The 13,725-nt window shown below is 37.6% G+C and overlaps 1 protein-coding gene across 2 annotated transcripts in view; it reads right to left on the bottom strand.

Moving 5' to 3' along the window:
* The window catches only part of LOC126240361 (lysosomal alpha-mannosidase-like), a 253,628-nt gene that overhangs the window by 105,888 nt on the left and 134,015 nt on the right, over nt 1-13,725 (bottom strand). For both annotated transcript variants that reach the window (XR_007545366.1, XM_049947919.1), the window contains exon 8: nt 12,157-12,376. Coding sequence is in view for 1 of the 2 variants with exons in the window: in XM_049947919.1 (XP_049803876.1) it covers nt 12,157-12,376 (220 nt within the window). In the remaining variant the exon portion in view is untranslated. The remainder of the gene's footprint in view (nt 1-12,156; nt 12,377-13,725) is intronic.

Here is a 13,725-nt window from a genome sequence, read left to right as displayed (position 1 = left end):
TTCCTTAACCTGTCTTCTGAGATAATTTGTTGGATCAATATTGCCTCATGTGTTCCCACATGTCTCCAGAATGTAGACTGATTTATTATATTTGTTTTGCATGTCTAGTTCCATAGGACCAAATTGAGGAGCATATCTCCGAGGTCATGGAATGTGTCAGTACATGAAATCACAACATGAAATGTTTATGAACCCAAAAAAAGACAAGCAATAAGTTTATGTAAACCGAATCAACAATATAACATAGGAACCAGCTTAATTTTTCAAGGAACTCCTTGACAGAATAGAAGGACTGACCCATGAGGAAACTTTTCAGTTTTGATTTGAAAGCCCATGGATTACTACTAAGATCTTCCCCAGGTTTGTTTCTACCAGTTTTTCCATATTCTGTGAATAATTTTTGTTAGTATTTTGACTTAGTTCAGTAAGATTCACATCTGTCAGTACCTACTTGCTTTGGAATTGGGATTATTGTATTCTTCTTGAAGTCTGAGGATATTTCACCTCTCTCGTACATCTTGCACTCCACATGGAAGAGGTTTGTCATGTCTGGCTCTCCCAAGGAGATCAGTAGTTTTGACAGAATGTAGTTGTTTCACCTCAAGTCTTTCTCCACTCTATCAAATTCTTGCAGTATCATATTTCCCATCTCATCTTGATATTCATCCTTTTCCAGTTCTATATTGTTGCTTTCAAGTCCATCTCTCTTGTATAAACCCTCTACATACACCCACCTTTCAACTTTTCCTTCTTTGTTGAAGACTGGTTTTCCATCTGACCTCTTGATATTCATACAGCTAGCTGCTTCTCTTATTTCCAAAGGTCTCTTTAATTTTTCAGTTGGTAGTATCTATTTTTCCCCTAGTGATATATGCCTCAGCATTGTCTTTCATTCCTTTTCCCTAGCCCACATTTACCAAAATTTTTCTTTCTTTTTCTTACTATCAAATTATGGTCCCCCATCACAGTTAAATTTTTGTATCCCTTTACTGTCTGAATAATTTCTTTCATCTCATCATACATTTCTTCAGTCTCTTCATCAGCTGCAGAGCTACTTGGCGTATAAACTTGTTCTACTGTGGTGGGTGTGAACTTCTAGTCTATCTTGGATATGGTAATGCTTTCACTATACTGTTCATAGTAGCTATCCAGCATTCCTGTTTTCTTGTTCTCTATTAACCATACTCCTGCATTATCCCTATTTGATTTTGTACTTAAAACCCAGTATTCAACTGACGAGAAGTCCTTTCCCCCTACCATTGATTTTCACTAATTCCCAATATGCCTAACTTCAAACTATCCATTTCTCTATTTACATTTTTTAACCTATCTGCCCAATTAAGTGATCTGACATTCCACACTCCAATACATAGAACACCAGTTTTGTTTCTCCTAATGATGAGTAATCCCCACCTGGGTATCAGAATGGGGGACTATTTTACCCCAGAATATTTTACCCAATAGGATGCCAGAATCATTTAACCATACAGTAGAGGTACATGCCCTCAGGAAAAGTTATGGCTCAAGTTTCCCATGCTTTTGGCTGTTTGCAGTCCCAGCACAGCAAGGTCAAATCAGTCTTATCATCCAGATTGTTGCCCCCTTTTTTTTTTTTTTTTTGAACCACACATTTGTGTGGCCTCTGAACAGACACCCGTCCAGTTGTGGTGGTACATACACAGCTTTCTGTATTGCTGAGGCATGCAAGCCACCCCACCAAAGGTCCATGGTTCATGGGGGTGGGGGAGGTCCATGGTTCATTAAATTCAACAATTTTGTGTAATAGTTATTGAACACCCTCCAACGAATCTGTGAATATGGCAGTACCATAAGTGTACTGGATGTTGTTGAGACATTCACTGTAAACAAGAGATTTCTCTGAGAACTAATTTTTATTCATTCATCATGTTGCATCAATACCATCAAGGAGGACAACTATCAGACAAGTGGAACCACTATACATTAAGAAAAGACAAGTAAATTGTAGACCTGATTTAAAAATAAAGTAGTACTACATCACATAGTGATATATGTGCTAAAAGTAAACAAGTGAATAAGAAAGAAAGCTGTTACTTTGGGAAAAAATCTGCCCTTTCAGTTATATTGAATAACTGCTACTTATCTCCTAATGACAGCTCAATCCTTGATTACTTCAATACTTTTCAAAGAAAATAGTTACCTACCACTGTGACTATTTACTGTTTACTGTACATCACAACTTGCCATGCAACTTTGTAGCAAAAACTGCTGCTTGCCATGTAGCTAACAGAACTTTTCAGCCCTTGAATCCAGATATTCAGATAATTTACTGAAAAAGTGGTTAACGAATATGTTATAAACTTTATTTGGAACTGGTGGGGATTTACAGTTTCTTGCTTTACATAAAATGTGAGTTTCTTTCCTACTATAACTACAAGGAGAAAAAGTCTAAATGAAAATTATCAAACAGAAAGTTCACTTTAGAAAACTAAAAGATTATGAGACAGAAGTACAGCACAGTACTTATCAATAGAGCCTTTGATTGTGGCACCATACACAATCATTAAACCGGTTCCAGGGAGGTAGGGTCCCCTTCCCTATTCCTCCACTGGAGTAATTCCTTCCTGTCTGGTGCGTCCATGTCGCGGGGGTGGGCATCCTACACTTCAGTAGGCCGGAGTGATAGGATGGCTGATTTCAGGCAGGGACTCAATCCCGTGAGGTATAGCACAGAACCCATGCCCAAGGTTACGGGTGAAGACCTGAATGTCAGTGACGGCGGAGAAGAAAGACTTCGGAACAGCGTAGCTTGCAGATGAGGCAACCCTCCTTTCTGGGGATTAAATGAGAAGGAAACCACTGCCTTGTGGTGGAGGAGAAACTCCAAAGGCTAAGGGAGACAGCCCCAACAGAAAATCCTTTCTTGCATTAAGCCTAGCTAGCCAGTAGGAAAGCCTTCATACATTGCTTTTAAAACGCAACCACCCAGGATTTGACTCCTTTGCTTCTTCAAGTACTGGTACGAATGATGGGAGAGCTGATGATATTCATCAGTACAAGAAGATGAAACCAAATGGACTAAAAAAGAACCTAAATATTGGCACCCTTAATGTATTAACCCTCCATGGAAAAATGGAAGAAATGAAAGATGTACTAACAGAGAGAATGCTAGATATTTTGGGATTAAGTGAAATGAAGTGGAAGGGAAAAAGTGAGAAGAATTTGAGAGGAGGAGGAAAACTGTACTGGAAAGGGAATAACAGGTTTGGAAGAAATGGTGTGGCAGTGATGGTGAATAATAGTGTACAAAGCTGTATTGAAAGTGTGAGATATATATCAGACAGGATCATAATCTTAAACTTGAGATTCCAAAAAGAAACACTGAAAGTGAGCGCAGCCCCTCCTGTTGGATGTTCGAGTCCTCCCTTGGGCATGGGTGTGTATGTTGTTCCTAGCATAAGTTAGTTTAAGTAGTGTGTAAGTCTAGAGACCAATGACATCAGCAGTTTGGTCCCTTAGGAATTGACACACATTGGAACATTTGAACTAAAAGCTACCCAGATTTATGCACCTCAAGTGGGATGTAGTGAAGAAGAGAAGATGGACTTTGAAAATGAATTAGAGGACCATATAGAGAGTGCTAATATAGTGATGGGAGATTTTAATCCACAGGTAGGCAAAGACAGAAAGGGATTTGAGCAAGTGTTGGGATGTTTTGGATATGGAGGCAGAAATGAAGAAGGGGAAAGACTCCTGGGTTTGTGCCAGAGGGATGGAATGAAAATAGCAAACAGCTGGTTTATGAATGTTATCACCAGGTACAGTTGGGATGGAAGAACCAAGAGTGTAATTGATTATATTCTAGTAGATAGGGAATGGGAAGAGAAAGTAACAAATGTGAAGGTAATTCCAAGTGTGAGTACAGATGGAGACCATAGATTACTGTTGGGACAAAGGAAAATGAACCAGTGTTTGAAAAACAGAAAACAGAAGAAAGTGATGAGGATACAGGATTGTAAACTCAAGGAGTGTGAAAGCGCTAAGAAGTACAGAGAATTAATCAGACAAAAATTTCCAAACAAAGTTTTCTGTGATGTAGAAAAAGAATGGAGTTTATTCAAAGACACTTTAGTCGAAGCAGCACAAAAAGTAAGTGGTAGAACATCTGGAAAGGAAAAAGTAAGACAGACAAGTTGTTACAATGATACCACAATCCAAGCAGTTACAAGAAAAAAAAATGGAGCATGGAGAAACTGGTAGAAAACTAAAAATGATGAGGACCATAAAAGATATATAGAGGAAAGGAAGAAGTGCAAAGAAATAGTGGAAACAGCAAAGAAAAAAGGCATGGGAAGAGTTTACAAAAAATACTTGAAGAAGATGTGAAGAGCAATAAGAAAATGTTCTATAAAATGATGAAAAATAAAAGGGAGGCCTCTGAAGTACCAGTAAAGATGGAAACAAGAGGATGGTGCTGTGATTGAAGATCCAGGGAATATAAAAGATCTCTGGAGAGAACATTTTAAGAAACTGTTAAATGCTGAGGGGCAGGTACATGAAGAAACAACAAATAATGGAGAAATTGAGAGAAGTTGGGAAGCAGAATTAGGACAAATTACACGGTAAGAAATGGAAATAGCTGTGAAGAAGATGAATGGGGGGAAACCCCAGGACCTGATGAAGTATCAGTGGACATGATAAGAGCAGCAGGTCCAGTGGGAATGCAGTGGCTGTATAGAGTACTATCAAGCGTGTGGAGAAATAGTACAATACCTGACAATTGGAGAAGAGGAGACATTGTTTCCATCTTCAAAAAGGCAATAAAAGACTGTAAAAACTACAGAGGAATTACCCTTATGAGTCATACAGCCAAGATTTTTGAAAGAATTTTACAAAATCAAATAAGTGAAAAGATAGAAAAGGAGCTGAGTGAAGAACAGCATGGGTTTAGGAAAGGAAGAAACATGAGTGACTTGATATTTTCTAACTGTCAACTGATGGAAAAAAGTTGGGAGTATAACAAAAGGGTGATAGTGGTTTTTATATACATAGAAAAGGCATATGACTCAGTTAACAGGGAAAGACTCTGGGAAAAAATGAAGAAGATAGATATAGAAGATGAATGCATTAATGTAATAAAGACAATGTACAGAGGACACAATTGTAGAATTAGAACATCGTTGGGGAACTTTGAATACTTCGAAATATGACAAGGAATTAAACAAGGAAGTATTCTATCTCCTGCGCTTTTTTATGTTGTGATGGAGGGAATGAATAGGGCAGTTAAAGATATAGTAAAAGGAAAAGACAAAAAGACGATTTTTGCAGATGATATGGTAATATTGGGCGATGAAGAGGTATAGGTACAGTTACAACTTGATGTGTGGAAAGAAATAATGAAAAGGTATCAATTAAAATTAAATAAAGATAAGAGTGAAGTAAAGGTATATGGAAGAGACAAAGGAATCAACAGAAATATTACTTTGAATGGAGAACCCCTCAAAGTGGTAGACAGTTTCACTTATTTAGGGAGTGAAATATCTAGTGATGGAAGAATAACCGACAAAATTAATAGGAGGTTACAGTAGGGAGGCAATTTCTACCAAACAATAAAACATCTAATTTCAAATAAGGAAGTTCAGAAAAAGCAAAACTCCTTATGTATAAGAGTTATTACTTCCCTATTGTCACCTATGGAGGAGAAACATGGACAATGACACAAAGGGACTGGAGCAGACTGCAAGCAGGGGAAATGAAATTTCTCAGAGCAGTTAAGGGAAAAACAAGAATGGGCAGAGTAAGGAATGTAGATATTAGAAAGGACCTTAAACAAGAAAGTATGGGAGAATAAATTGAAAAAAAAAAGAGAGTAAGATATCACGGAAATGTTAGGAGGATGCGTGGGCAGAGCCTCCCCAAATTATGGAAAAACTAAAGATGGATGGAAAAAGACCTAGAGGGCACCCAAGAACATGGTGGAAAATGGGAGTGAGAATACCTGTGGAAAGGAGAAGTGTGACCTGGCAGCAAGTGGAGGAAGAAAAGTGGTGAGAGGACCGAGCCAGGTGGAGAGGACTCGGCAGCATCCAGACCCGGCAGTAGCTGGAGCGGGATCCGGATATAGATAGATAGATAGACTTATGTATAGAAGATGAAAAATTTATTACTCACATATAAAAGTGAACTACACTATTCTAACTTTAGAAGGCCGGCCGTGGTGGCCGACTTTTCTAGGCACTTCAGGCTGGAACCGCGCGACCGCTAGGGTCGCAGGTTCGAATCCTGCCTCGGGCATGGATATGTGTGATGTCCTTCGGTTAGGTTTAAGTAGTTCTAAGTTCTAGGGGAATGATGACCTCAGATGTTAAGTCCCATAGTGCTCAAAGCCATTTGAACCATTTTAACTTTAGAGACTAGCAGTCCCTTACTTCGGTAGGGGAGAGGGGCATGTTTTATTAGGTTAAACAAGAAGAGCCAGTCATCAGTCCCAGGATGAAAGGGACCCATATATGAAGGCAGGAGGAGGCCCCAGAGAGAGTTACTTTGGTCAGCATCAGAAATCTTGTTTTTATGTCTTGTATTGTGATTGTGTAGATCACATTCAGCTGACCCTGATTTTATTGTTAGCTACAAAAAAACATTAAGGGGTGAGTGTAAGCATTCCAAGATTCTTAGAAAGGCTTGTGTAAGATGTATAGTTATGTACTTTACATAATGTATGAGTGCGTGGTCTTACAGTGATGTGAATTAATAAAATCTTCTTGGGCTTTCAGCTCAGCCACATCAAGCTTTCGACTGAGCTCTCCTCAGCCATTGTCAAGTGTTACATCACTGGTGCTCTCTTCCTCTCAAAGTATGGTAATGCTTACTTCTTGCATTTGTCACACCCACTTCAGTTCAGCCTCACGATGGCCGGGTCTCAGGCTGTGCTGAGCTGCAAACTGCCATCTTCGTTGATGATGTTTTCAGATATTTTTATTTCTGCCACTTCTTTTATGATGCTGTCCCAAAATTTCTTCAGTCTCATGGCAGATCTTTCATCAAATAGAATTCAGTGTCAATTTTTCTGAATTGTGTTCTGCCATGGGTGATTTTTCAGGATAGCATAGGCGTAAGCACCTCTCATGTTCTGTCCGGCATTGCCCATAGTGCGCACTGTCTGGCTAATGTGGTAGCAGCCACACTGACATGGTACCTTCCACACTCCAAGCGTTCTAAGCCCTAGATTGTCCTTCACAGGCCTCGTGACCTGTTGTATTTTTGCTGGGGCTGAACACAAATGAGTTGTTCTCTCTCTTCCAGAGCCAGCTAATTTTTCCTGACACTGTTCCACAGAAAGGCAAAAACCCACGTTTCTTGTTCTCTCCTTCAGTGGTGTTTCCCCTGCATGTCTCACCAGAAATAACCTGTGATACCTGGCTCTGACTGTAACCATTTTCCAGGAAGACTTTTCAGTGATAGGTCAGTTCTGGTGGCAGATTATCAGTATCTGAGATGTCTTTGGGACATTGGATGAGGGAGTTCTGAAAGCCATGTTTTTGTGCCCGATTGTGGTGGCTAAAAGTGTGCATATAGTAGTCCATGTGTGTAGGTTTCCTGTACACACTGTGGTGGAGATGTCCAATGGTCTTTTGGCAAAAGAGGATGTCAAGGAAGGGCAATGTACCATCTGTCTTTATTTACATCATAAACCTAATGTGGTCAAAGTGCCATTCACATGTTCTAAGAATTCTCCTATTTTCAGTGTCCATCAGGGCAGATGATAAAAGTGTCATTGACATAATGATAAAAGTAACTCAGCTTATCTGGAGCCATGTTCAAAGCAACATCTTCAAATTCCTCCATATACAGGTTGGCTATGGATGGAGCTAATGGACTTACCGTTGCCACGCCATCCAACTGGTTGAAATACTGGCCACCACATAGGAAATATGATGATATCAATGCATGCTTAAATAATCCCACAGTTGTATTCCAGACAATATTCGTCATGAAACTGGTGGGATTATTTCAAAATCTAAACCACCACCATCTGACTTGACCAGGGTGAACATAACAGACTTCACACCCTCTTGCAACGCCCCCTTCACTGTGGTGCTGTCAGCTGACAAGGGCAACGCACCTTCATTCCAAGTATAGCTTACTACTATGCTAAACTTCAGTTGATTCTTGGCAACAGGTCACGAGACCTGTGAAGGCTGATCTATCCTTAGAACACCTCGAATGTAGAAAATACCGTGTCAGTGTGGCTACTACCACATTGGCGAAACAGTACTCATTAAGGGGCAATACCGGATGGAGCAGCAGAGGTGTTTATGCGTATGCTATCCTGAAAAACAGCAATGGCAGAACACACTTTAGAAAATTGAAATCGAATTCTATTTGATGAAACATCTGTCTTTATTAGGACGAAGGGATTTTGGGATAGCATCATAAAAAAATTGGTAGATATAAAAGTATCTGAAAACACCATCAACAAAGATGGCAGTTTGCAGCTCTGCACAGCCTGGGACTGGACCATCATGAGGCTGAAGTGTATGTGGTGGACGTGGGACATCAACATTATCACAGTTGGTGTGGAAGAGAGGAGCAGTGATGTTGTAGCCAGCAGGGCAGCTAGAGAATGGTGAGGCTACAGCAGCACGGCAGTCATTTATCACCTGATAATGACTGAGGAGAGCTTAGTCAAAAGCTCATTGGATTTTGACCACCTGATGCAGCTGGAAGCCAGAGAAGATTTTATTACTTTACATAATATTTTTAATGATCTCTTTTTCTGAAGAAAAATTGATTTAATTTGGTTCAGTGGCCTAGAAGAAAACTCCAAAAACTAATAGGAGTGAAAACATGGAAAGCAAGCCAACATTATTCTCTTTGGGTCAGCACAATGATAATGCTTCTAAGCACAAGGAATGCTGAACTGAACTTTTTGATTAGTTGAAATATATGTTGATTCCATTTCAACTTATTTCACAATTGGAACATGAGGAATTTTATACATGATGTTTCATTCAATGTAGGATTATTAGTATGTATTTATAGTGCATGCATATAATTTTTTAATGTTTGGAATTACACAGTATGAATCCATGAGGGATTAACATTTAAACTGTTAGTTGTGTAGCATTTGTAACCATGTTCAGCTGTCACATGAGCTGTGTCTGCTATGGCTGAATTTGGACCCTTGATCAGGTATATCATATATTATGGTCAAATGAGGGGTTAACTCATCCAGAAATCCTGTGTAGAATCTGACAGAGGCTCCAACAAACCCTTGACTTTTCTTGATGTTAACAGTTTTTGCTGTTTCACAATGCCACTGACATCAATTATATTTCACCCATCTTTGCAGTGGTGTGATAATTAATGTGGGGGAGTGCTCCTAGGTTTTCCCATGTAAAAACACTCTTGAAAATGGATTTGATCATTTCTGATTTTGCTTCACCATCCTCAATTTCACTTCATGTACCATCTGTGAGCATCTGGACACTAATTGTAGTGTCACTGGTTGCCTTCACACATAACCAGACTTTCTGTGGGATTCATGAGAGGTCATTTGATAAGATCCTCCTATGGTAGTTGTTGAAGGTTTCATACAGAAGCCAAAGGCATTTCATTTAGCATTTCTAAATCTATAGCCCTACACTTTGGTTTTCACATTTTATATGTTATGGCAGTAGTCACTGTTTCTTTAGAAGTATCTTTGAAATAGCAAACAGGACGTTTACATTTCTTAAAGCCTGCTCTATCCATTTATGACTTGGCAAGACAGAAACTAATTACCCTATTTTAATAAATTCTTTGAAATAGGGGATGGGGAATGAAATGGAAAGTATGGGTGGGAAACTCATGAGTTCCAGCTGCAGAGGACATTGTGGTAATGCAGTGGCAAAATAGAAAATTTGTGCCAGACCAGCACTCAAACCTGGATGTTCCACTTCTCTAGACCAATTGTCTTAACTGCCTCAGCCGTCCAGACATGCTTTCCATCCGACCCCACATTCTCAACTTATCACATGCTGTAGTGAAGCGTTCTTAACCATTTAACCTTATACTTGTAAATTATTGATTCTGATTGGAGTTTGACAGAGCAGACACCAATCAAATATAGACATTAATAAACTGTGAGATAATGGAGGGTAACAACAGTTCAGAGTTATACATAGATGTTTCACTTTGCATCCACATACACACTCTACAAGCAACCACATATACACTCCACAAGCAATCTTGTGATGTGTGTAGCACTGTCATTTCCCCCTTCCCTGTCCCAGTGACAAATGTTGTGCAGGAGTAATGACTGTTGGTAAGCTTCAGTGAGCTCTAATCTCTCTAATTTTACCAGCATAGTTTTTGTGAGATATATTTAGGGTAAAACAAAACATTGTTCCACCCTTCTACAAATACATTCTTGGAATTTCAACAGTAAACCACACCATGATGCACTTAACATCTGTCCTGTAGTGTGTGCCTCTGAGGTTCCAAGAGCATGTCTATGGGGCTTTCTTGCTTACTGAATGAGCCCACAAGAAAATGCATTGTTTTCCATTGTATCTACACTATTTCCTCTAACATCATTTTCTCATAAGTGTGTCAGATTGATGCACAATGCCCAGGTATCACACGAACAAGGCTTTTGTAAGCTCTCTTCTTTGTGGCTGATCTACATGTCATGAATATTGTTCCAATAAATCTCAGTCTGGTCTTTCTTACAATTAGTTTTATATAGTTATTTCACTTACACAACTTTTGTAAACATACTTAGATATATAATGGTTGTCACTATTTCCAATGATTGTTTAGTAATGGTTTAATCAAACTCGTCTTTCTACCTGTTTATGGGCAATACATTACACTTGTTTGTGTTAAAGGTCAAGCACCAATCCATGCACCAAGAATCAATCCTCAGCAGATCTTCCTATGTTTTGCTACAATGTTCTAGCATTGTGACTTCTTCACATATTACAGCATCTAGGGGGAACAGCCTCATGAAGCATCTAACATTATCATCCAGATCATTTATGTATATTTGAACATTAATGATCCTATGACACTTTCTTGCTGTACTATATGTACAAAGATACTTTTATGTCAGAAAATTTCTGCACATTAAGAATGAGATGCTATGTTCTATTTGTTACGAACTTTTCAGTCCTATCATAAAATTACTCTAATATGTAGTGCACTCACTTTTTTATCAGTAGGTGAAAAACGTGGAACTGTGTCAAATGCCTTCCAAATCAGACAACAGGGCATCGACCAGGACAATGTTATACATAGCCTTCTGAATCTCATGGATGATCAGAATGAACTGGGTTTCACAAGATTGTTGTTTGCAAAATGTATGTTGATTCCTATAGAGGAGATTTTCAGTCTCCAGAAAGATCATAATACATGAACAAAGAACATGTTTCAAAATTTTACAACAGACTGATGTTAGCTGTAAAGGCTTGCAGTTGTATGTATCTGTTTGATGAACCTTTTGAAAGAAGGACTGATCTGCACACTTTTGCAATCACTTTGGTACTTTGTTGATCCAGCATCCTAAGATAGTCAAGTTTTTTATTGCTTATTATGATAAATTACGACCAGTTTCAGTTGCTGAGAGTTATCTTCAAATCTCTGATCTCAAATGTGTTGATGTAAAAAGCACTCAGCAAAATATTTTAATAAGATTGATTACAGTGATGTGAAGATCATCATCATTTACTGTACTATGTATTGTTGTATTATGATCAATGCTGGGATGGAGATCCATTTAATGATCACTGTCTTCTTTTTCCATGTTGTACATTGTATGTTACTTGTCATCATGTGAGTGTACTGTCTCATTCTTTTAGAAAATGTCACTGTGTCTCTCATATGCACTCAAAAAGTCACACTTACTGTGCTGTATTTTCTTTTTATTTCTCTTCTAGGCAGATGATGCTTGTCATTGTTTTACGTTTTGTGTTTGCTTTCAATATTATGCCACTAAGTAAGTGTTCACACATTATACCTTATATCCTTATCTGCTCATAGTTCATATTGTGCTATGTGCTCAATCTCTACACCACATTAGCTATATACATTTAAGTTTTAATTATCTTTCAAGCTGTACCTTATTATTATAATCATTGCTCACTGCTTTTCAAATTTCTACAGCTATATGATGTAATGCCTAAGTACAAACAGTACCTGAAGGAAATTGTTTGCCTGTCTTTCAAAGTATTTACTTGTAGTTCTAGAAACAAAATAGCCAGTCCAATATGAGTGTTCATCACTTGCATAAGGAAAGAAGTCATCCTCTTTAACTGTCCACGTTATGTTGGCTTCATTTAAGGCTTTTAGATAACAACCAGGAGTTGAATATAACAGATTCAATCTTCCTCCCTCTTCCTGTTTGGCATTAACATACCTGCAAAAAGTACTCATCTCAATTTTCTAAAAAAAAAAAAAAAAATTCTAAAAATAGAAAATATTATTTTTTTAACTGAAGCTAAATTTACATTAACCAAATGTAGCATAAATTGTCACAAAAAAGCTGAATCTATAAAACAGTCTTACAAATTAAATGAAGTTGTAACATAGCAGATTCTTAAATAACTTTTATTCTTTGCAACAGTGGTACCTTTGTACACACCTTTTGATTTGATGCTACATTAGTGCATTTTGTGTCTGATATGTCAGCTGTGTGACTATAAAGATGTGATAACTGTTGAATAGTTACACAAAAATGTTTTGCTTGAATTATTGATTGTAATGCAAGTGTTATACTCTTGTTTTATTGAGGTTCTGGAAACTTTCAAACTTGCATAAAAAACTCAAATATAGGATATGTTTACATCATTTAAATACTTGCTGTTTCTATGAAAGTGTGAAACAGTGTTAATGTAAGAATGGAAATAATCTTTGATGTGAGAATCACTAGCTTTTTTTTTTTTACGTTGTTATCCTACTTGTATATTTTTATGTTGATGTTCTTATAGTTCTATTAAAATTGTAATGTCTAAGTGACAAGTAAATTCAATTACAAATTTTCATGTACATGTATTTTAAATTGTAATGTTTATTGACAAGTCCTATGTCATTTTGATGATGTACTACAAGGACGCTAATAAATTGAATTGAATTGAATCGAATGTAGACAGTACACACAGTTGCTTTATTGGGAAACAAAGTGGAAGAAGATATTACAGCTATAAAATAACTGTATGCTATAGCAGTTGACTTCATAAGAGCTATTATACACGGCAATCATCAAGTTTCAAATACTTCCTGTGAACAAATTAGTTGAAAAATAGAAAAAAATGGAGGTATTACACTAATTATTTAAGTACCTACATTACAATCAAAGAAAACAATTTTCCAATCCAGATATTGCTGTCAAAATTTGTAGAATGCATAAATATGGCTCTAAAACTCATTAAAGGAGTGTCATGTCACAACAAGAGTCAGTCATGTCATACAAATATCTGGGCATGAAAATTATGAGAATATAAAGTGGGATAATCATTTTGGCTTAGTTGTAAGTATTGTTAATGACAAGCTCTGATTTATTGGTAGAATATCGGTAAACTGTGGCTTCTCTATGAACAATGCAACTTATAAAACATTTGATTTACCTGTAGCAGAATAGTTTTCAAATGAGTGGAATTCATTTAAACAGTGGACAACAAGCACATAAAACAAAGTGCAACAAAAATTGTTATTACCTTATCTTACTGACAGGACGATGTAATAAATATGATGAAAAATCTTAACTTT

The sequence above is a fragment of the Schistocerca nitens genome, chromosome 1, assembly GCF_023898315.1.
Source record: "Schistocerca nitens isolate TAMUIC-IGC-003100 chromosome 1, iqSchNite1.1, whole genome shotgun sequence".
Taxonomy (NCBI): domain Eukaryota; kingdom Metazoa; phylum Arthropoda; class Insecta; order Orthoptera; family Acrididae; genus Schistocerca; species Schistocerca nitens.
The sequence above is the reverse complement of the archived record's forward strand: the minus strand, read 5'-3'. Positions and strand labels throughout refer to the sequence as shown.